We start from the raw sequence: 22,339 nt of genomic DNA on the forward strand, positions 1-22,339 counted from the left end.
ACTTTTTTTTAACTCCTTAAATAACGGAGCTACGCTCAGTCAAAATGGAGTTACTTAAAAAAAAAACAGTTTGGTGCATCCAGTCACTTGTAACTCCTTAAGGAGGTCCTTAAGGGAAAAATGACCTTAATACAATCCTGTAAAGAATAAAATTTCCTACAAATTTCCTTATTTACACTTGTTTTAACTCCTTAAATAACAGAGCTACGCTCAGTCAAAATGATTTAATTTCACTACTTTTTTAGCTTATTTTTGCGTTTGGCGTTAAACAATTCGGACGTTCTTGGTAATCCCCGATTTTGGCTTTTAACGTGGGGCACGTCTAAAGGGGCGGTACGGTCCTGTTCCGTCTTGCGATAGGCCAGCAACAGAACAACTTCGTAAAATTCCAAAAATGAGAGCCGGTACTGTAACTGGGGCGGGCAAATTTTCGCAATACTGGCCAAAATCGTTTTTCTGCCCAGAATGGCGAATGCGTGCAAGCCTTCAGGTTTGTTACGGCCACCGTTTGGGGCGGGGTCTGCGTCAAAAATTTTGACAGGCAATTTGAAGACAAGTCAAGGAAACAAACCTTCTTGGAATAATAGTTGATTGTTGAGGATGGTGAGGTTTTTGCCGATTTTTATGCCCATCCACGGGGCCAGAAGTTTGTAGCAGGGCAGGCTTTGGCCCTTTTTTAGGCAGGAATTTTTCAAAAACGTCTCCACCGTATGGGGTTCCCCTATTTCTTTATACAGCTCGTATACCGAACCAATGGGTACCAGATCTTTAAGATAGTTCAAGCTGTTACCTAAAATATTCGTTCCTTCAGTACATACTCTCTGTCCACCCCAAGTGGCAGTGACGTCATATTGAAACTCATTTTTGTCATGAATACGTCACTGCCACTTGCTTTGGGACGGACTTTATTAACTCAGAACCTTGAAATCGTCCAAAACGAGGTAGTAACCGATGATCCAGAAAGTTTTTAAACATGAAATACGCTGAACCTTTACAAGGGTTGTTGTAAGCGACATCTTTGCTAAACAACAGGCCCGCCAATCCAACCATTGCTTGAATAAACTGCCAAAAGTAGATGGGTTCCCATGGGTCGTGTGTCGTTTCTAGGCACCCTTTCGGGTTCCTCATCAACATTTCGTCCACTTCCACAATGGACACGCCATTTTTGTCCGTTACCCCAACGTCCCTGATTATATTAAATCGTATTTTATAGCTTTATGGAACACACATGTTGACATTTGTCATTGTCATAACAGTCAGTAAAAAATGCGGTGTCAAAGTTTGAACTGACACAAACACAGTTTGAAAGGACAGTCAGGAACAAAATCGCTGGTAAAACCCACTTGAAGTGAGAAAAAAGTACTGTTTTTAGCGCATTTTTGGAATCCTCATTAAATTTCCTATCTGATAGCCAGAAAAACACTACAAAATTTGGTACAGTCAGTGAGAAATGCGGTGTCAAAATTTGAACTGCCAGAAACACAGTTTGAAAGGACAATCAGGAACAAAACCCACTTGGAGTAAGAAAATGACTATTTTAAGCACATTTTTGGAATCCTCATTAAATTTTCTATCCGATAACCTAAAAAACACTACCAAATTGAGTACAGTCAGAGAGAAAAACAGTGTCAAAGTTTGAACTAACAGAAACACAGTTTGAAAGGACAGTCAAAGACAAAATCGCCTGTAAAACCCATTTGTGGTGAGAAAATGACAGTTTTAAGCACATTTTTGGAATCCTCATTAAATTTCCTATCCAATAGTCTAAAAAAACACTAAAAAATCGAGTGCAGTCAGTTAGAAAAATAGTGTCAAAATTTGAACTGCTAGAAACACAGTTTGAAAGGACAGTCAAGGACAAAATCGTCTGTAAAACCCATTTTTGGTGTTAAAATGACAGTTTTAAGCACATTTTTGGAATCCTCATTAAATTTCCTATCCAATAGTCTAAAAAAACACTAAAAAATCGAGTACAGTCAGTTAGAAAAACAGTGTCAAAATTTGAACTGCTAGAAACACAGTTTGAAAGGACAGTCAAGGACAAAATCGTCTGTAAAACCCATTTTTGGTGTCAAAATGACAGTTTTAAGCACATTTTTGGAATCCTCATTAAATTTCCTATCCAATAGTCTAAAAAAACACTAAAAAATTGAGTATAGTCAGTTAGAAAAACAGTGTCAAAATTTGAACTGCTAGAAACACAGTTTGAAAGGACAGTCAAGGACAAAATCGCCTGTAAAACCCATTTGTGGTGTGAAAATGACAGTTTTAAGCACATTTTTGGAATCCTCATTAAATTTCCTATCCAATAGTCTAAAAAAACACTAAAAAATCGAGTACAGTCAGTTAGAAAAACAGTGTCAAAATTTGAACTGCTAGAAACACAGTTTGAAAGGACAGTCAAGGACAAAATCGTCTGTAAAACCCATTTTTGGTGTCAAAATGACAGTTTTAAGCACATTTTTGGAATCCTCATTAAATTTCCTATCCAATAGTCTAAAAAAACACTAAAAAATTGAGTATAGTCAGTTAGAAAAACAGTGTCAAAATTTGAACTGCTAGAAACACAGTTTGAAAGGACAGTCAAGGACAAAATCGCCTGTAAAACCCATTTGTGGTGTGAAAATGACAGTTTTAAGCACATTTTTGGAATCCTCATTAAATTTCCTATCCAATAGTCTAAAAAAACACTAAAAAATTGAGTATAGTCAGTTAGAAAAACAGTGTCAAAATTTGAACTGCTAGAAACACAGTTTGAAAGGACAGTCAAGGACAAAATCGCCTGTAAAACCCATTTGTGGTGTGAAAATGACAGTTTTAAGCACATTTTTGGAATCCTCATTAAATTTCCTATCAAATAATCTAAAAAAAATAACAAAATTCGGTACAGTCAGGGAGAAAAGTGCTGCCAAAGTTTGAACTAACAGAAACACAGTTTGAAAGGACAGTCAGGAACAAAATCGCTGGTAAAATCCACTTGGAATGAGAAAATGACTATTTTAAGTACATTTTTGGAATTTTCATTAAATTTCCTATCCAATAACCTAAAAAACACTGCAAGATGTGGTACAGTCAGGGAGAAAAGCGGTGTCAAAGTTTGAACTGACATAAACACCGTTTGAAAGGACAGTCAGCATCAAAATCGCTGGTAAATCCACTTGGAGTGAGAAAATTACTGTTTTTAGAACATTTTTGGAATCTTCATTAAATTTCCTATCCAATAACCTAAAAAACAATGCAAGATACTGTACAGTCAGGGAGAAAAGCGGTGTCAAAGTTTGAACTGACAGAAACACAGTTTGAAAGGACAGTCAGGAACAAAATCGTTGGTAAAACCCACTTGGAGTGGGAAAATGACTGTTTTTAGCACATTTTTGGAATCCTCATTAAATTTCCTATCCAATAACCTAAAAAACACTGCAATATACGGTACAGTCAGGGAGAAAAGCGGTGTCAAAGTTTGAACTGACAAACACAGTTTGAAAGGACAGTCAGGAACAAAATCGTTGGTAAAACCCACTTGGAGTGAGAAAATTACTGTTTTTAGTACATTTTTGGAATCCTCATTAAATTTCCTATCTGATAGCCAGAAAAACACCGCAAAATTTGGTACAGTCAGTGAGAAATGCGGTGTCAAAATTTGAACTGCCAGAAACACAGTTTGAAAGGACAGTCAGGAACAAAATCGTTGGTAAAACCCACTTGGAGTGAGAAAATTACTGTTTTTAGCACATTTTTGGAATCCTCATTAAATTTCCTATCCAATAACCTAAAAAACACTGCAAGATGTGGTACAGTCAGGGAGAAAAGGGGTGTTAAAATTTGAACTGACATGTCTGTTGTCTATTTCAGTAGCTTTGACATATAAAAGTCCATAGTAAGTCAGTCATATAAGAGAGTTTTCATGTTCCAAGAAAACCTTTCAAAGTTTTACTTTAGCGTCCTCTAGCGGCCAAACTATTTAACCAATCAACCCATGTGACTTTGGAAAGCCCATTTAATTGACCATACTATGTCAGTCAAATAAGACAAAATAGTACTCTGGTAGTAAAAGTAACTAACCTATACAGTTGCCATAGAAACAATCGGACAAGAACCGGCTTGCATGTCAATAAAAGGCGATCAGGGCAGCAAACAGTGGCGTACGTGTTGTAAATATCTCGTAAACTGGGCAAGTAGTTAATAATCAGATTGCGCAGATCACCAGTGGCGGGTAGCGAATTAGCACAGCCCGAAGGGCCGTTGTCACTTTTACTGCAAATTAACAAATTTTTTACATATACAGAGTGTGTTTTTCAAATTATTTTACGTTTTAAGTTCGTCAATTTCTGTGGAGCTGCTATCTCCGGATCCTTTTTTGAAGAAATTCTCCTTGAAATACTCCAAATCCACTTCATGCACCACGTGGTGGATGGGGATCTTCAAAGGGGGCGCATTCCCAGTGTTTCTCTCCAACAATTTAATGTACTGTTTCATTTTAATGTTGGTACTGCCCAAATTTATACTGGTTAACGGTTCATCGTCCAGTGTTGCCAGTTTGACCTACGGATATTATTTTCCACTGTTTTAGGTAAAATAGTTTACACTGGTTTTGAAGGCACCTTGGACAAAATCTGTTTGGATATGCTGACGAATGAGGTTAGGGCGCTGCCCTGAGACCTGAGGGCGCAGTCCGCGTTGGATGTTTTGTGGGGTGCGTACGCCGACGGTTTGTCGTCGGTGAAAAGGGGGTTTTTCTCCAAAATTACACCGTTGCCACATATCATCACTCCAGGTCCGTGTTTCAGATTGTCCATCCAGGTACCAGCCAGTTTAGCCCCACTTTCATGCCCGAAATTCATAATTCCTTTAATTATTTCTTGATTTTTTTAATTAAAGTGTACACCACCTGCTCCAGACCTAAACCCGTTAACCCAGTTGCCCTTGTACCAGTTGTAGTTAAGGAAAACCAACTGGTTGTGCGCTGTTAAGCTCCAAGTGTACTCGCCGTACCCGTGCTGGTACCCATCGCACCACTGACCTTCATAATACTGATACCAAATTTACACGCACACTCTGTATATTGCAAAAAATTCTAGACGTACGTCACCGTTATGCCACATCATTGCCCCGTCACCGTTAATACGGTCCTGGATCCAACTGCCCTGGTACGTATCGCGGTTCTTGTACCGTCTGATACCAATTCCGTGTTTCTGGTTGTTGACCCATTCACCCTCGTATACGTTATTCTGGTCGTAGTGCAACCAACCTTTTCCTAATAAAATTTAAATGTTTCGTGTCAGTATAATTAATAATCGCATTTTATCGAATTCCAACCCTGTTTTTCACTCATTCGAGCTGAAATTTGTACTGAATACTCCTCTGACTTTAGGGAATCTACCAGTTGAAGAAAAAAATTCAAATTAACGATCAAAAATTCAAATTAACGGTCAAGAACGTCAATTCTGTTGGAAAATCGCATTTTTTCGAATTCCAACCCTGTTTTTCACTCATTCGACCTGAAATTTTTACTGAATACTTCTCTGACTCTAGGGAATCTACCAGTTGAAGAAAAAAATTCAAAATAACGGTCAAAAATTCAAATTAACGGTCAATAACGTCAATTCTGTTGGAAAATCGTATTTTCTCGAATTCCAACCCTGTTTTTCACTCATTTGAACTGAAATTTTTGAAAGCCGATCTGAAAGATAATAAGACATTTATATGTCAATGGATCGGTCAAATTACCGTTTCTATTGGACAATCGCCATTCACCACAATAAAGCAACATGGTTGATTTCACATTGAGACTTCCATGACCGTGTAGGAAACCACAATTAAAATCGCCTTTGTAGCAACTCAAATCTGGTAAGGTTAGCGTGCCTTTTCCCCAAGGATAACCATTTTTAAAATCGCCCCGGTAAACAGAACTGTCAGTCCAGTAAAAGGTGCCATTTCCCTCCATTAAACGCTCGTTTGTTTGACCCTCGTAGATGTTGCCGTTCTTGAACGTGATTCGCCACACACAAGGACAGTTTGAGGCGCAGCTCGGATTGGAGGAACTTCCTACATTTTTGTCTTATATTTTAAATTTTCTCTCATACAACACAACTTACGGGAATTGTTTGAATCGCTTAAACTCTCTGTGGTGTCCAAAGAGCGGGTGGAAAGTGTCTCTCCTTCGCTAAGGGTTTTTAGGGACAGTTTTTCGTTCACCAAAAGGGTGTGGTAGATTGATTGGAAAAACTCCTCGGTTAAAGTTGCCCTAAAATTAAGGGCTGCAGCCGATTCCTCAGTGATTGTCGATACTTTAGAATCATCCCTGGAGGTTTTTAGTCTTGAGAGACGTCGAGATGATTTAATTGAACCCTGAGACATTTCCAGTCAGTGTCACATACTATTGTTACGTCACAGCAATTAATTTGGGGTTTTACTTTATGATCTGTGCTCTAGGCAACCGTACTTACACGACCGATAATGCAGCGTTGCCTACCCTGTTTAATATCAAAAAGTTAACCTCAAATGTTGTTATTGTTTGCATTAAAATGAAGTTCAACCAATTGGTGAGGCAGTTTTTCTTTTTCAGTAAAAGGTAAGAGTTAGTCTGTGTTTATTTCAGTGTATTTAGTTTAATCTTTGCAGTAAACCCAACTTTGGTAAATATGCGATAGTTCAACCGTCCAGAGTGTCTCCCATAAAAACAGTCCCAGATCACATACCAAAACCGAGTTACTACAAAACAGGACACCCTGTAGAGAATGTAGTTTATCCGGAAATTAAGGATGAGCGACAAATAGTAGGGATGAGGCGTTCCTGTCGACTTGCGGCCACCATTCTTGACACTGTAGGGAAATCTTTACAGGTAAACAAATTCCCTTTAGCTTGGATTTCTTTAAAAATAATTTGCATTACAGATCGGTCAAACCACTGACGATATAGACAATCTAGTCCACGACCTTTGTATTCAAAGTGGCGCCTATCCCTCACCCTTAAATTACAGAAATTTTCCGAAATCAGTGTGTACGTCAGTGAATAACGTCACTTGTCACGGCATCCCCGATGACCGACCTTTAGAAAATGGTGACATAATTAACGTTGACATTACGGTAAGTTTATCAACTCACATTTTGACATTATAAAATCCATTTTTAATCTTAAAAGAGTCACGCGTATTTGCAATTTATAAATTACAGGTGTACTACAATGGATACCACGGTGACTGTTCTAAAACCTTTCCGATTGGTGATGTGGATGAGAAAGGAAAATGGCTGCTGGAGGCCACGCAAACGTGCCTGAATGCGGGAATCAAAGTGTGCCAGCCTGGAGCCAATTTCAGTGACGTCGGATATGCGATTGAGGAAAAAGCCACCGAATTAGGATACAAAGTGGTGCCCGCTTTTTTGGGACACGGAATTGGAAGTTACTTTCACGGCCCACCTGAAATATTTCACATCGGTAGGTTGTCACGTGAGTACTTGCAATGTCACGTGACTTAGTTTATTAGAAAACGACTATCCCGGTCGAATGGAGGCGGGAATGACGTTTACCATCGAACCGATACTGACTCAAGGAGAGGAATTAATCGACATTTTGCCGGATAATTGGACGGCGGTGACGGCCGATAACGCTCGCACTGCCCAATTTGAGCACACCGTGCTGGTGACTCCATCTGGAGTGGAAATTTTAACTTTACCAAATTCTGAAATAGAGATGGAAGATAATTAATAAAACATATAATACTTTTAGTTTTTTATTATATAAATGGCATGTACTGTGTACAATGTTTGTGTACATATTGCTCCCACTCTATATATAATATATATTATATAAAATTATTGTTTTTTGTACAGATTCTGCTGCAAGTGGGTTCAAGTAGCGAAAATAACCAAACTTTATGTAAAAAAAGTGCTTTAATATATGAAAAGTTGGAATGTTTTAATTTTCTCTTAAAATTGTTTATTTTGGTTATTTTCTCCCTTTCTCATTTATAACACTTATTATATAAAATATTTACACGTTGCACTATTTGAAAACATACCACTCTAATAGAAAAATAGACTATCAATTAATAGGATGAATTTCGTTATTAAGTGTAACCGTCTCATCCAAAGTATGTACAGAAAAAATGGGCTCGAGGAAGCACTATAAACACGTAAAAACGTGTCAAAAAATAAAAAAAAAACACTCACCAAGTGTCAAGAAATAGATATGTCAACAGGCATCACCAACGGACAAAAATTACAATACAAACCGTACCGCCATTCTCTCGACGCACGTAAAAGCAAAACACAAACAATAACTAAGGAAATAATTTAAATGTCATAGTAAACAAAACATTTCCGCCCCGAAACGCAAATCGACATCCTAAAACGTTATTACACGGCAAATCTAAACTACCTCGTATAAAATATAATATTTATTTACAAAACAATTGTCTTTTGTTCTTAAGAAGTAACAAAAAGTATCACCGGTGGCGCTCTCTATATAATCGATAAAAAAAATAAATTAAATCGGTCGCGTTTACGTGGGAGGTTTCCCATCGACTAGTTGCTGTAAACTTCTGTGCAACAGTTGCGTAACAAACTATCAACAGAGTGTGCCGTGATTTACGCAAATTGTTGTACAAGGTGTCCCAAGTTGGAGTTCAACATTTCTACTGGTTTCTCCCTTCTCAGCTTAACATCAAAATAAACAACCTCCCACTAAAAAGCGCGACCGTAACGACATCTAACGAGAAAAAAACAAAAATTTATTGCTCCTACGTTGACGTGGCACTGTCGTTTGGCAGCCGATCCACCCGGTATCGGTTATAAGGAACGTACGGCGTTCGTAGGAGATCGTTATCGGCGACGACGCGCGTCCGATTCGGGACCACGCCCTCTCCGCGCCCCATCAGCCAATCGGTGCATTGTTTGGAGTGCGCGTCGGTCACGTGCGCGGACGCCCACCGTTTCAGCCACGTCCTGAACTTGGTCGCTTTGTGTTTGGTGACGCGCGGGTGCGACTGCAAGGAATTGTTGCATTGTTGCCAAGTTAGTCGGGAAAAATTCGGTCGCTCACCTGTCTGGCTCTAAGAAAGGCACTATTCTTGTACAAAAAGCTGTCCTTGGTCAGGGTGAAGGTGATTTTCGGGTCGCGCATGTTAAATTTGCACTCCTGCTCGTCGTTCACTTGATAGCCCGGATGATTGGTTTCGTTACGTTCGGGCGCGCGTTCGTTCAGTTTCCGTTCCAGCGCCTCGAACATGTTTAGACTGGACGATTCCAGTTCGGTACGGTTCTGATCTTTTTGCTCCTGAAAAATACGTGATTCATTCCATTTTACCATTTTTTTTCCATTTTTTTAGTTACGGGCTGTCACAGAAAAAACTGTCAAAATCAAACAATTCAGTTTTAACAGTAAATAACTCAGTTATCGACGAATTACGCAATAATTGCATTTACATACCTTATCTACCTCGGTGGGACTCGACGTACGCGACTTCTTACTGCTTTGACGCTTGTACAGCTTCAAGTTCCGACTTAAGTACACCGGCGACCGGGGCTTGGACGTGTTGGCATTCGCAATGCTGGCAAAACACTCTTTGTAACTATTCCATTTCTGTTAATTAAAAAAATACAGTTACTGACATTTGACAGTAACGGTGCCAAGTTTGACAGCTGTCACTATCAATGCAAGTGTTGACAGGACATGTCAAAACTCTAGTTTGGTTTCACTGTGAGCAACAGAGACACAAAGTTGTTTGATGTGTCATATCTCCGAAACTACGCACCCGAGAGGGCTGAAATTTTTTGACAACTGTCACTTTGACATATGACAATAATTATGTCAAGTTTTATCATCGATCGATTCACCGCCCTCTGTACAAGAAAGCCAAGAAGGTGCATGCCAAAAATTCCAATATGGCCGAAATATGGGATTGACAGTTTGCATTTGTTTGTATTGTGGAAATTGAGTTTTTGGATGATTAAATTAATTTTTAAAGTTTAAAGTCAAGACTTGGGATTACTTGCCAAAGTAATTTTTGTTTGCTATTATATATTGTTGTTTATATGTTTGTTGTTCTAGTGAAAGTGTAGTTTGTGTTCATTTTATTGTGTTATCAGTTATCACTATTGTTATTGTTCCTTCATTGTTCTATAATTTGTTGTTGGTTTTTTAACTTAAATTCTATTGCCTGTACAATATGCCGTCACACTTGTTGTTTGCCAAATTGTAAAAGCAATTTGGAGAAAGGCCCAAAAGTGTCCTTTCCTTTCCAAAAGACCCTGCTCGAACCCAACAGTGGTTGAAAGCTTTGAACTGGAATGATTTTACTCCAACACAATACTCAGTGGTAAGTACAATATGCTTTCTCATTCAGTAAACTTATTGCCTCTTACATACATAAGAGAGTTAAATTTTGAGGCCGCCTGCATTTTGAGAGCAACAAAGGTTTACTCTGAAGAAACAGGACAGCTTTTAGAAGTTTCATTGGCACATTTACATTTTAAAAGAAAGGTCTTGGTAATAATGTAAAACCCATTTACCAGTTTTGCTTACCTAGATTCAAGGATTTCCAAATTTTCTTTGATTGAGCAGTTTTTACATTAGTTTGTTGTACTTTCCAAGACAAAGGGTTCTAACCAAACTTGCTTTGGCTGGACTTTATTGGATATAAAAAGTCATATCTATACATATCTGGATCAGGAATGAAGCGTTCTTTGATTTTTCACTCACAACTTCTAATCAACTACACGAAAAAATAAAAAAAAACATATTTTCTACTGCACCTCCATAGGTTTGTGTACAAAAAAAATTCGATAACGCCGCCATTAAAATGACATTCTAGGCTTTCTTGTAAAGAAGGCGGTGATCGATTAGGTTAATTTGATTTTGTTGTGGCTTTGACACTTGCATTGAAAAAATTAAGTTTTTACACATTCAAATTTAATTTAAAGGACACTTTTTAACAGGTGACTTTTGAATACCTGTCATAGCTATTGATGAGTAATACATGGTGCGCAGTTTGGTCACTTATGTATTAAATTAAAATTATGTGCTCAAAATGTATCAAAATCTTAGTTTTTTTGGGGTACTTACATTGGCCTCATCGGCTTTTTTCGACTCTTCCGGTTCAGTGTCCAACAGTTCGATAGAAATCTTGCAGTTGCACTTGTAAATGTAGATTTTAAAGCAATTCTCCTCCTGTACGACCTTCTCGGCCGCTCTCTGATACGCCTGCTCCATGTAGATGCGTTTGTACGCAGTGCAACACGGTCCACCGGCGGCCCCACGCTTATTTTCCTTTAAAAACTGCTCTGTACAACCTGCAAACGGAATTCTAGCTAAATTTACGACGCAAATCAATTTAAATAACTCAACTTAATGTCAAGTTGACAGTTTCAAAACAAGGGTAGGTATGCAACCCACCATACACGCCGATGTAATGATGGTTGCAGCTGATAACTGTTATTTGAGTAATTTTTACTATAGACACTATATAGGGTGGTCAAAAAATGATTTCAAGAGTTACAAATTGGTATGTTAAGATTACAATAACCAGTAAAAAGTCTTGTTTTTCTCAATTTTGTGGTTAAGTTTACTGGCAAACAGTTTGGTATGATTTGAGAGTTTAAAAAGGGGCCTGATATGTTCCTTGTGGTAGTACAAAAAAAACCTTGAATTTTACGTATTAAACCACTTGGCATTTAAAGCAAGTCTAGAACTAGGTTGTGTAGGATTTTGTTTGATGGTTATCTGTTAAAATCAAATCAAAAACCGCAAAACTCTAAAAAGTGACAATCCTTGATAATGGCCTGGAAATACTTGGAAAAAAAACCGACAAATTCTACTCAAAAATCGACTTTACCTATAGCAGTCCGTTCCGTGACGCAATGTTGGAGCTGCCGTACCGCATAGGACACCACTTTATCCAACGTGAAGGCGACGTAGGCGTGGATGCCAAACATTTCGCGCAACGTGTCCTCGTAAGTGTTCGCCTCCATGTTGCCGTCGAGGAGATTCTTCACCATGTCCAGGAACGCGGGATAATAGTCTTCGATCTCGATTTGGGGCTTCGGTTTCAGTCTCAGGGCGATCGCCGTACTATTTTTCCGGTTCTCCCCGTTCTTCCTCTCCTCCTGCGCTATTTTCACCGCCCGCTCGTAGATCCTTAACAAACGTTCGCACAGGATCGCGTGCAAACGGAAGAATATGTACCAGTTGTTGTTTGCCATAAACAGCGTGTAAGCTTCTTCCTATAGAAGAGAAATTACGTCTCGAAATTACATTAAGAAGAACAACGCACTGATTACGTAGCTGCAAATTACTACTTAAAAGCCATCATTAAATATTTCTGATCAATTTGTGATTGGTTTCGGAAATTTTCGGAATACGCATGCGCCGCGCCAATGTTGTCGTAGCTTTCAAATTTTCCTGACATGTAATATGGACCAGCACATAACAACCTTAACAGATTTTATTAATTTAAATATTTGTTGTAATTTTGTAATACAAAGAATAATTAATACTAAACTATTAATAAAAGTATGAATCCTGTAACCTTCAAGTTAGAATTGAAGCACAATATTGTAGGAAAATAGGGAACAAACGCAACTATTGGCAACACCGATGCAAAATATTGTTTTGACATTGGTAGGCACCGTAACACGTGATGCACAGGTCACTAGAATCTCACATGAGTGTTTTAAAACTGCCAGAAGCCTCTAAAGACGTTTTAGAAGTGCCAGAGACCTCTACAACTGCACCCAACATTTTTTTCAAAACTACCAGAAGCCTCTAAAGACATTAAAGTGCCAAAGAGGCCTCTACAAGGACCCTCAATCGTACAAGAGTGTTTTAAAACTGTTAGAAGCCTCTACAACTGCTCCAAATTTTCTAAGAGCTTCTTAAAACTGCCAGAAGCTTCTAGAGACGTTTTATAAATGCCAGAGACTTCTAACAAGGGCCCCCACCTTACAAGAGCGTTTAAAAACTACCAGAAGCATCTAAAGACATTTTTAAAGTGCCAAAAAGGCCTCTACAAGGACCCTCCATCTTACAAGAGTGTTTTAAAACTGCCAGAAGCCTCTAGAAACGTTTTAGAACTGCCAGAGGCCTCTACAACTGCCTCAAACTTTCTAAGAGTGTTTTAAAACTGCCAGAAGCTTCTAGAGTCATTTTGAAAATGCCAGAAGTCTCTAAATAGTAATAAACGATGTTACAAATAACTAGAGACCGCTACAGCTGACTGAAACTTTCTAAGAGCTTTTTAAAACTGCCAGAAGCCTCTAAAGACATATCTAAAGTGCCAAAGAGCCTTTTACAAAGACCCTCCATCTTACAAGAGTGTTTTAAAACTGTTAGAAGCTTCTAGAGACGTTTTAAAAGTGCCAGAGGCCTCTACAACTGCCCCAAACTTTCTAAGAGCTTTTTAAAACTCTCAGAAGCCTCTAAAGACATTAAAGTGCCAAAAAGGCCTCTACAAGGACCCTCAATCTTACAAGAGTGTTTTAAAACTGTTAGAAGCTTCTAGAGACGTTATCTAAATACCAGAAACTCCAACAAGGGCCCCCACCTTACACGAGCGTTTTAAAACTACCAGAAGCCTCCAGAGACATTTTGGAAATGTCAGATGCCTCTACAAGGACGCTCAACCTTACAATAATGTTTTAAAAATGTCAGAGGTAATGCCCCAAACCTATCAAGAGCTGTTATAGCTGCCAGAAGCCTCTAGATACTAATAAAAACTGTTAAAAATTACTAGAGATCCTTATAAGTGTCAAGAATCTTACAAGAGCTTTTTAAAGCTGCCAGAAGCCTCTACACACATTTTGGAAATGCCGGATGCTTCTAAATACTAAAAAAAAGCTGTGAACATTATAAGTGTTTTTAAAACTGCCAGAGGGTCTACAAGAACCTTATTAGAATGTTTCAAAACTGTTAGAAGTCTAACAACGTTCTAAAAGTGTAAAAGCCTCTACAAATACACCAAATCTTTAAAGAGTTTTTTTAAAGCTGCCACAAGAGCTCCAGACCGTACAAAAGTTGTTTTTGACTGTCAGAGGCCTCCTCCTTAAACTTGACAACATCGCTTCTTGCTATCCAAGCAAAACAAACTTACCGGATTGGATGTTTGAGCGTGCACCGGCACTTTGGCGTCCTCGTCTCTAACGTCCGGTTCGGATTTGACTTCCGGCGGCGAGTCCTCGACGTCGCCGCTCGAAGATGCCGCGCTTTCGTCCTTGATTTTCCCATCTTTTGTGTCGCCATTTTTCGGCGAACCGCTCGGACTTCTCTTCTCTTCATTATCATCTAAATCGATCACTCCTTTTAACTTTTGCGTGAGAATTGCGTTTAAATTGACTTACCGTCTTCCTCTCGTTCGTCGTCGCTGAGTGGCTGCCGCGCGTGGAAAAACAAATCCGGCACAAACTGTCTGAGCAGTTGTTTGATTTTTCGTTTCTCGCCCTTTTGAATGCCAGTTTGACGTTTGACGTGATGGATCAATAGATTGGCGGCATCGTCCAAAATTCCTTTATCCCTACAATTAAACCGAATTTGATTCAACGCAGGTGTTTTTTTTTAAAAAAACAGTCTCACCTGTACGGTACAACCAAATGGGGCCCGGACACTGATTCGGCCCCTTCGTCGTTCTGTTCGTGTCGTTCATCGAACAGCTGTTCAATTTCGTTGAACAAACTCTTCGTCCTGATTGCTTTGACGTCAGTCTGCTTAAAATTGATGCCCATATGATCCAAACTTTTCAGGTAGTACTTTTCGTTTTGTTCCCGCCAAATTTTATTAAATCCTGCAAAATAAAATTGTCAAAATTTGTACCAGAATTTGCTAGTGAATTTTAACCTTTCTGCGCCTCTCTCCACTCGTCCTCCTTCATTTTAAGGCGTTTCAGCACAACGGGCACAGCAACTGACGGTGATTTTTTCAGTCCCTCGATCATGTCCTGAGCTTTCTCGCCGTAGATGCGCCGCAACGCCCTCTGGTGTAGAGTGGGCGACGTTCCTCCCAAACAGTCGTCCAGCTTAAACTTGGCTATCTCGTCCGGGCCCATTCGATTCAATTTTTTGTTCACGGCCTCCAGGACTCGTATGGTAGACGCGTTCGTTTCGATCACCACGTCCAGTTCGAACCGTTCATCCTCGCACCGGTACATATACTCTTCGTATTGCGTTTTCCGCGAACTGACAAACGTACTGTCCTCCGACCAGGTCGGAAACGACACCCATTGATCGTTCAACACTTCTTTGCACAGTTGCGTCCTACCCGAACACTTTTGTCCTTCTTGAGCCTGAAAAAAGTTCCAAATTGTTAGTTAATTTTGACGCCCTCTAGCTACCAAACCGTTTAACCTATCAAACTAGGTTGCCATATCATTGAAAAGCCCATTTTATTAGCTATCCATAGACGTATAAAAGTTTATACATTGTGTTGCAAATGAGTGAGTAATTTGAGGTTAAACAAATTGGTGCACTAAAATTTTGAAAAAATTTGGTAGTGCAACTTTGACGCCCTCTAGCGACCAAACCGTTCAACATATCACACTATATTGCCATATCATTGAAAAGCCCATTTTATTAGCTATCCATAGACGTATAAAAGTTTATACATTGTGTTGCAAATAAGTGAGTAATTTGAGGTTAAACAAGTTTGTGCACTAAAATTTTGAAGAAATTTGGTAGTGCAACTTTGACGCCCTCTAGCGACCAAGCCGTTTAACCTATCAAACTAGGTTGCCATATCATTGAAAAGCCCATTTTATTAGCTATCCATAGACGTATAAAAGTTTATACATTGTGTTGCAAATGAGTGAGTAATTTGAGGTTAAACAAGTTGGTGCACTAAAATTTTGAAAAAATTTGGTAGTGCAACTTTGACGCCCTCTAGCGACCAAACCGTTCAACATATCACATTATGTTGCCATATCATTGAAAAGCCCATTTTATTAGCTATCCATAGACGTATAAAAGTTTATACATTGTGTTGCAAATGAGTGAGTAATTTGAGGTTAAACAAGTTTGTGCACTAAAATTTTGAAGAAATTTGGTAGTGCAACTTTGACGCCCTCTAGCGACCAAACCGTTCAACATATCACACTATGTTGCCATATCATTGAAAAGCCCATTTTATTAGCTATCCATAGACGTATAAAAGTTTATACATTGTGTTGCAAATAAGTGAGTAATTTGAGGTTAAACAAGTTTGTGCACTAAAATTTTGAAGAAATTTGGTAGTGCAACTTTGACGCCCTCTAGCGACCAAGCCGTTTAACCTATCAAACTAGGTTGCCATATCATTGAAAAGCCCATTTTATTAGCTATCCATAGACGTATAAAAGTGTATACATTGTATTGCAAATGAGTGAGTAATTTGAGGTTAAACAAATTGGTGCACTAAAATTTTGAAAAAATTTGGTAGTGCATCTTTGACGCCCTCTAGCGACCAAACCGTTCAACATATCACACTATGTTGCCATATCATTGAAAAGCCCATTTTATTAGCTATCCATAGACGTATAAAAGTTTATACATTGTGTTGCAAATAAGTGAGTAATTTGAGGATAAACAAATTGGTGCACTAAAATTTTGAAAAAATTTGGTAGTGCAACTTTGACGCCCTCTAGCGACCAAACCGTTCAACATATCACACTATGTTGCCATATCATTGAAAAGCCCATTTTATTAGCTATCCATAGACGTATAAAAGTTTATACATTGTGTTGCAAATAAGTGAGTAATTTGAGGTTAAACAAGTTGGTGCACTAAAATTTTGAAAAAATTTGGTAGTGCAACTTTGACGCCCTCTAGCGACCAAACCGTTCAACATATCACACTATGTTGCCATATCATTGAAAAGCCCATTTTATTAGCCATCCATAGACGTATAAAAATTGATACAGAGTGCTGCAAATAAGTGAGTAATTTGAGGTTAAATAAAAGAGTACAATTTCCACATTTCAATCAGGAAAATGATTATTAATCCTAAATTAAAGCCATAAAAAACGCTATCCAACGGTATAATAACATTGATAAGTTGGTAATATTGTTTGGCTTCTAACAACTTCTTCCTCTTAAGGAGTTACGCCAGTCAAGGGTGACAGCTGTCAACACTTACCTTAGGGATAACACAGTAGCTGGCACCTAAACGTTTCGCCGTTGCCAAGTCGATTTCGAGCACGTGCTCGCCTTGAGGACGTTCAGATCTGGCGGAGTTGTACGGGACGGGTTCGGTTTCGTTCTGGCCCATAAATTCCCGGAACCACTTGAGCAGTTCCGGAAATTTGCCGAGGAACGGCGTGACGATTTGTAGCAGTTCGCTTTTCGAGATGATTTCCTGATTGAACAGCACCAAACAGCGCAGAAAATTGCTGTAGTTTTCCTGCGACCTTAAAGCTTTTCTCACCTGCGAACAGTAACACAGAAATTTAAAATGGTTTTATGTCTGACACGTAATTGCTGCATCACATCGCTACGTCATACTTCAACACTTTGATTTTAGCTGTAGAAATAGTGAAAAATAAAGATTTTTGCACGTACCTTATCAAAAAAGGCGTAATCATTTAAAGTACCGTACTTTCCGGCTTCGCTGAGACTAACGTCTCGGTAAGCTGGTGATATTTTCGGTTTCTTCGGAGGCGGCACGTCCCTGTGATGGTAGCCAGAATAGGGCGGTGACCGTTTCACCGATCCCGATTGGTGGCTGGACTTGTGCGAAATGTGCCGGTCGGGCAAATGATCGCGATGGTACGGTTTCAGGGACTTTTTGCTTATCGAATTCGAATGTTCCGACAACACTGGGGCCTGATTGATGTGGCTGGTTGCGTCTGGAAGAAACTGCCCGAATTCCGCCAACAGATCGCTCTGATTCTCAAACAGCTTCGCCACTTGACTGTACACTTCCTGTTCGGTGAGATGTTTCACGTTCGAACCGACGTTGGACTCTTTCATTGTGCGTTGCTCCTTTTGGTACGTATGCAATATTTCCAGGAAACGTTTGTACTTCTCCGGTTGGCCTTGGAAACGATTCTACAAAACCAAATTATGTTGCACAGACACCACACGTGGTAGAGGTTAACTTACCTTAATTTTGTTGACATAATTGATGGCGTGATTAAACTCGACCGGTTGATTCTGGGGAGTGTCCGGATGACCCTGAAGGGCGTGGTTGACAGCTGCCTGGGCGGCAGACAATGACAGACAACCGTAATTAGTGGGCGCTGACATTGCGTAACCGGAGTGATGGCCTACGGATGGAGCTAAAGTGGGTTGGGGAGCAGGCGCGATGATTGGTTGTTGCGGTGGTGGTTGGGGCTGGGGCGGCTGCAAGGGTTGGGTTAGGGTTATCGTTTGTGGTGGAGGTGGTGGTGGTGGTGGTTGTTGAGCTGGTGGGGCGGACATGTTAATCCGTCCCGATCCGCTCAGTATCATGGCGGACTTTTGCGGATCGGACGAAATTGCGCCAGTCGGATTGGGCACGCTCACCGAAACCGAAAACGCGTAACCACCCTGTTCGCTTCGTTGCACCTCAATCTTGTAACCGGGCGGTAAAAACGTGTTAAAACCCACAATCAGTTCGGGAAATCCTTTGAATAGGCTCGACACGCGTTCGATCACTCCCGGAGTATCGATACTTTGGCTTTTAAACTCCTTCATAATATCAAGAAAGTCGTTGTACACTTGAGGTTTCGACCCAAACTTGTACTTAACAAGGTCCAAATACGACAACGCGTCCTCCACTTTTAACCGTTGAAAATTACTGGGTGAGGGCTGTTGCTGCGGTTCCTGAAGGGTGGCGCTGGGGGGCGAAGCACCCGTTGTGCGCATCGCGTTGTGGCTAGTGGCTGACAGTGGCATAGATTGGGGCTTTCCGCCCGAAAGTGGCGCAGCCGCTACAGGCATCGTGCTGTAGCTCCCTTGGGCTTGGGAATATAGTCCAGACTGCATACCTTCGCTTAGCACTTTTACGGCACCACCTGGAAACGCTGTAGACGATGCTACAACATTGGGCAATGCTTGTCGGTAGATCGGACCAGCTATCGACGGTCCACTGCCTTCTTTCGAAGACTCGTCCACTCGTAGACGTTTCATTTCAAATTAGCTTCAATTCTCTGCAACAAAATTCACATTTACTATCACAAACTACCCACATTTCCAACAAAAATATTAATTGGTTTAAATATGTTTTGGTTGTTTATTGATGTTAAACAGCCTTCTTGGAGGTCAATCTAAATGCCAAGTTTGCATACTAACATAATATTGGATGATGTGCCCTGACTTTAGAATGACTACTGCATTAACTACAGTTTGACTGTTTCGATGAGACAAATCAATTTTAGATGAATTTAAAATTTACCGCCCTGATATTTGGCACAAACCTAGCACAATGATTGCCAAATCTAGGGTAGTGGCAAAACTGTAGAAATACAATCATTAAGGTCGATTTTCGCTTGCACTAACTGGCCAACCTAAGGCGCAAAACCCATTAGGATAGTGGCGGTGTTTCACGCAAATTTGACCCTTACGAAAATTGCCAAAATTCTAAGCATTACGTCATGGTAGATCTAGTAAGTCACGTGACCGTGTTTTCCTAACTTTCTCTCGTCAAATTAGCCTTTAACCAGTCAAAAAATGTTTGTGGTGCATCCTGTCACTAAACAGTAAATAACACACGTGTCGATGGACAGCCAATGAAATGAGCTTTCCATTGACGTATAAAAATCGATTGGTTAGCCGTTTGCCCGCTAGAAAGCGTCAAAAGTTGACCAATTTTCTTGGTACATCATTTTGTTTAATCCTCAAAAATTGCACTACTTTTAGTAGAGTTTTATACGTCAATGGATAGCCAATGAAATGAGCATTCTAAAAATACCCCTGGGGGGTTAATAGGTTGGACGGTTTGGTCACTAGAGGGCGTCAAAGTTTACTCATTTTTTCATGACTTTTTTTGGTGCATTTTTTCCTTCAATTGTCAATAACCAGCTTATTTGCTACACTTTGTATAAGCTTTTATATGTCAAAGGTAAGCTAATGAAATGAGCTTTTTATTGACGTATAAAAGTTTATAGGTTGATGGTACGGTTCGGCCGCTATGGAACGTCAAAGTTGATTATTTTTTTCTGCACTTTTTTTGGTACATTCGCTTATTCAAATCAAAATAACTCCCTTATTTGGGACGCTTTGTATAAAGTTTTATATGTCAATGGAAAGCTACGCTAGAGAGTCAAAATTTTTGAAAGTAAAATTCATAATTTTTTCCTCTTTTCCAACAGATTACCAAACTTTATTTATGTTTATATTTCAATGGTATTTGTATAAAAAAATATTGTATGATTTTTTTATAACATAATTTAGACCTACCGAATGCCCACTAATTCCTACAGTTGGTACACTATAACGCCCTAGTGGTATACCCTGGGTATTTTCACTTTTAATAATTAATTTTTGACTATCTAACCCAAATAGTAACCAGATTTGTTTAAATGGGAAATCTTTTGATCCCTAAAACACCCATAGCGCTCTAGTCACTTTAAACATCAATGCTCCAAGAAGTGACACATGTCACAAAACATTATCTCCATCATTGTCTAGTAGAGCATCGATTTGCAATATGCACTTCTCTCTTCTTATCATAAGGGTAATTTTGATCAAGTGACCTGATTAATTTTTTTTTGCAAATGGCGGACGCTGTTTCACGTACGTCATTTTGACTTGTTACCGAATTTCTGTACTAATTTAAGGTGGAATAGCAAAAAAAAAGTGGAACAAGCTCAGCTGATCCTACAACCACGCCCACTTTTGTGTACATTTGGCCCATAAACGTAACTGCTCACACAGCAGAGTTTTTGGACGTATCCAGAACGTTTACGGCGTTGCATTGGTCGAGGGTACACACAAAAGTATGGAAAATTAGATTTTTTTTTTTAGGAAGACCCGGCGAAAACAAAATGTATTTATAAATTATCCACGGGGCGCGCGCAGCTTAAATGTTTGTGGCGATAACAGTATATAAAAATATTTTCGGATTGCGCAACATAAAAACCAGTGCATTACGAGTTTAGTGTATCAAAATCGACTAGACCACGTTGTTTTCCCATCCTCAGTAATATTTTGACTAATCAAGGAGAAAGTGTCTTGCTAACATCTGTTTTTCTGCAAATTTTTAATAAAAGGAGTGGCCCCCAATGGAGTAATGTGACCAAACAAAGATGATTTCCTAAATAGCTCTACAAAAGAACTTACGCAATAATCGACACGGTGTCATGTGCCAGTCAAATGGTAGTAAATCCATCCTGACGAAAGTACGATCAGTTTTGTTAGGTGGTAAAAGTTGAAAAATACCCAGACCGAACTTGAATTCATTTCGCTTGGTGACTAAATTTTTAGGTCGTCCAAATCCCGATTTAACTTCGTAGATATGCGTGAAAAATGGCAACGCCGCATTCCCACCGATCACGCCGCCCTATTGCCACATCGTGCAACCGTGTTGCGGCGGCTTACAAAGATAGGAAGAAACGGCAACGCCGTAAAGATAAATTGGCTGCCTCAAGCCGAAGCGCTAGCTCCCGATTGGCTGGCTTGGGGAATCGATAATAACAGCAAGAGAAGGGAGGACCGGACGTAATGGACACTGTTGCCACACACTCCAAGACCGTACAGGCGCTTTTCGCTTGTCAACCAGCTTTGTCATCAGTAAACAAATACACAAAAATGTTACATGAATATTATTTTAAACATAAAATGCACTACTAAAGGGTTGCGCTATCAAAAGGGGACCGTAACTAACCGAAACGAACACTCGTAATTATGTGGGGAAAACTACGCGGTTGCCAGGTCAAGTGCCGCAACATCAGGAACAACAAAACAGGACTCTCTTTATTCACGACCGAAAAAAAAAACTATGCTTTTCTTTTGCGGTAGAAACAGCTGGGTTTAGAGTACACCACAGGAGCACGCCTCTCACTTTCGGAAAAATGCAAAGCTAATTTTGGAACAAGCGTGTATAGAGGCATTCCTAAGAGTTTGTGAAACTGAATTGTTTATTAGGGCAACCCCAACGAACAAATACACAATAAAACGTGTGGGATCTGATGATGGGGAAAAAATATGGCCCTTACCTTGTTGAAAAGCTGTTTCCGGACAGGTTTTTCGCACACTCAGTTCGTAGACACACACTGGCACGTTATTTAAATACACTTTTGAAGTAATTGTCGCGATTTGCGGCGGTACAACCGATTTTACCAAAAGGAAAATTTGACACATTCTGTCGACGACGTTCCATAACGACAACCGCTTGGCGACTGCCTGCTCAAAGTGCTTTGAAAATCTTGGAAGCTTGTTTGGGCGGTCCCATCTTTGTTCAGCGG

At 39.6% G+C, this 22,339-nt stretch overlaps 3 protein-coding genes across 4 annotated transcripts; 1 reads left to right on the forward strand and 2 right to left on the reverse strand.

The window, feature by feature from the left end:
* Positions 1-209: 209 nt before the first annotated feature.
* On the reverse strand, positions 210-6,502 carry LOC145737710 (uncharacterized). The gene is made up of 10 exons (XM_081992519.1): positions 6,096-6,502; positions 5,728-6,045; positions 5,085-5,254; positions 4,889-5,030; positions 4,602-4,846; positions 4,310-4,542; positions 4,063-4,254; positions 921-1,186; positions 572-790; positions 210-520 (listed from the first exon to the last, which is right to left on the reverse strand). Exons 1-10 carry the CDS (start codon positions 6,355-6,357, stop codon positions 234-236), a joined length of 2,334 nt encoding a protein of 777 aa, XP_081848645.1. The 5' UTR covers positions 6,358-6,502; the 3' UTR covers positions 210-233.
* LOC145737714 (methionine aminopeptidase 1D, mitochondrial-like) lies at positions 6,429-7,720 on the forward strand. Its single transcript, XM_081992530.1, has 5 exons — positions 6,429-6,571; positions 6,622-6,841; positions 6,894-7,085; positions 7,173-7,434; positions 7,484-7,720. Exons 1-5 carry the CDS (start codon positions 6,525-6,527, stop codon positions 7,702-7,704), a joined length of 942 nt encoding a protein of 313 aa, XP_081848656.1. The 5' UTR covers positions 6,429-6,524; the 3' UTR covers positions 7,705-7,720.
* LOC145737706 (paired amphipathic helix protein Sin3a-like) lies at positions 7,716-22,327 on the reverse strand. Of its 2 annotated transcripts, none has more exons than XM_081992515.1 (13): positions 22,091-22,327; positions 18,057-19,084; positions 17,514-18,002; positions 17,092-17,379; positions 14,824-15,268; positions 14,563-14,770; positions 14,331-14,503; positions 14,084-14,274; positions 11,831-12,218; positions 11,062-11,288; positions 9,427-9,579; positions 9,040-9,273; positions 7,716-8,983 (listed from the first exon to the last, which is right to left on the reverse strand). In XM_081992515.1, exons 2-13 carry the CDS (start codon positions 19,062-19,064, stop codon positions 8,738-8,740), a joined length of 4,050 nt encoding a protein of 1,349 aa, XP_081848641.1. In that variant the 5' UTR covers positions 19,065-19,084; positions 22,091-22,327; the 3' UTR covers positions 7,716-8,737. The 2 variants fall into 2 exon arrangements, with proteins under 2 accessions (XP_081848641.1, XP_081848642.1); XM_081992516.1 differs by lacking the exon at positions 22,091-22,327 and adding an exon at positions 21,216-21,341.
* Between the last annotated feature and the right edge of the window lie 12 nt (positions 22,328-22,339).

Source organism: Ips typographus, linkage group LG14 (assembly GCF_016097725.1).
Source record: "Ips typographus isolate SLU linkage group LG14, UJ_Ityp_2.0, whole genome shotgun sequence".
NCBI lineage: Eukaryota > Metazoa > Arthropoda > Insecta > Coleoptera > Curculionidae > Ips > Ips typographus.

Coding starts and splice junctions, on each gene's coding strand:
- LOC145737710 (XM_081992519.1), bottom strand. CDS start 6,357: ATGTCTCAGGGTTCAATTAAATCATCTCGACGTCTCTCAAGACTAAAA. Junction 4,847..4,888: donor CGGGTTTAGGTCTGGAGCAG/GTGGTGTACACT, acceptor AAATAATTAAAG/GAATTATGAATTTCGGGCAT. Junction 4,255..4,309: donor GAAATTGACGAACTTAAAAC/GTAAAATAATTT, acceptor GTTAATTTGCAG/TAAAAGTGACAACGGCCCTT.
- LOC145737714 (XM_081992530.1), top strand. CDS start 6,525: ATGAAGTTCAACCAATTGGTGAGGCAGTTTTTCTTTTTCAGTAAAAG. Junction 6,572..6,621: donor TTTTTCTTTTTCAGTAAAAG/GTAAGAGTTAGT, acceptor TAATCTTTGCAG/TAAACCCAACTTTGGTAAAT. Junction 6,842..6,893: donor CTGTAGGGAAATCTTTACAG/GTAAACAAATTC, acceptor TTTGCATTACAG/ATCGGTCAAACCACTGACGA.
- LOC145737706 (XM_081992515.1), bottom strand. CDS start 19,064: ATGAAACGTCTACGAGTGGACGAGTCTTCGAAAGAAGGCAGTGGACCG. Junction 18,003..18,056: donor ATTATGTCAACAAAATTAAG/GTAAGTTAACCT, acceptor TTGGTTTTGTAG/AATCGTTTCCAAGGCCAACC. Junction 17,380..17,513: donor ATTACGCCTTTTTTGATAAG/GTACGTGCAAAA, acceptor TACTGTTCGCAG/GTGAGAAAAGCTTTAAGGTC.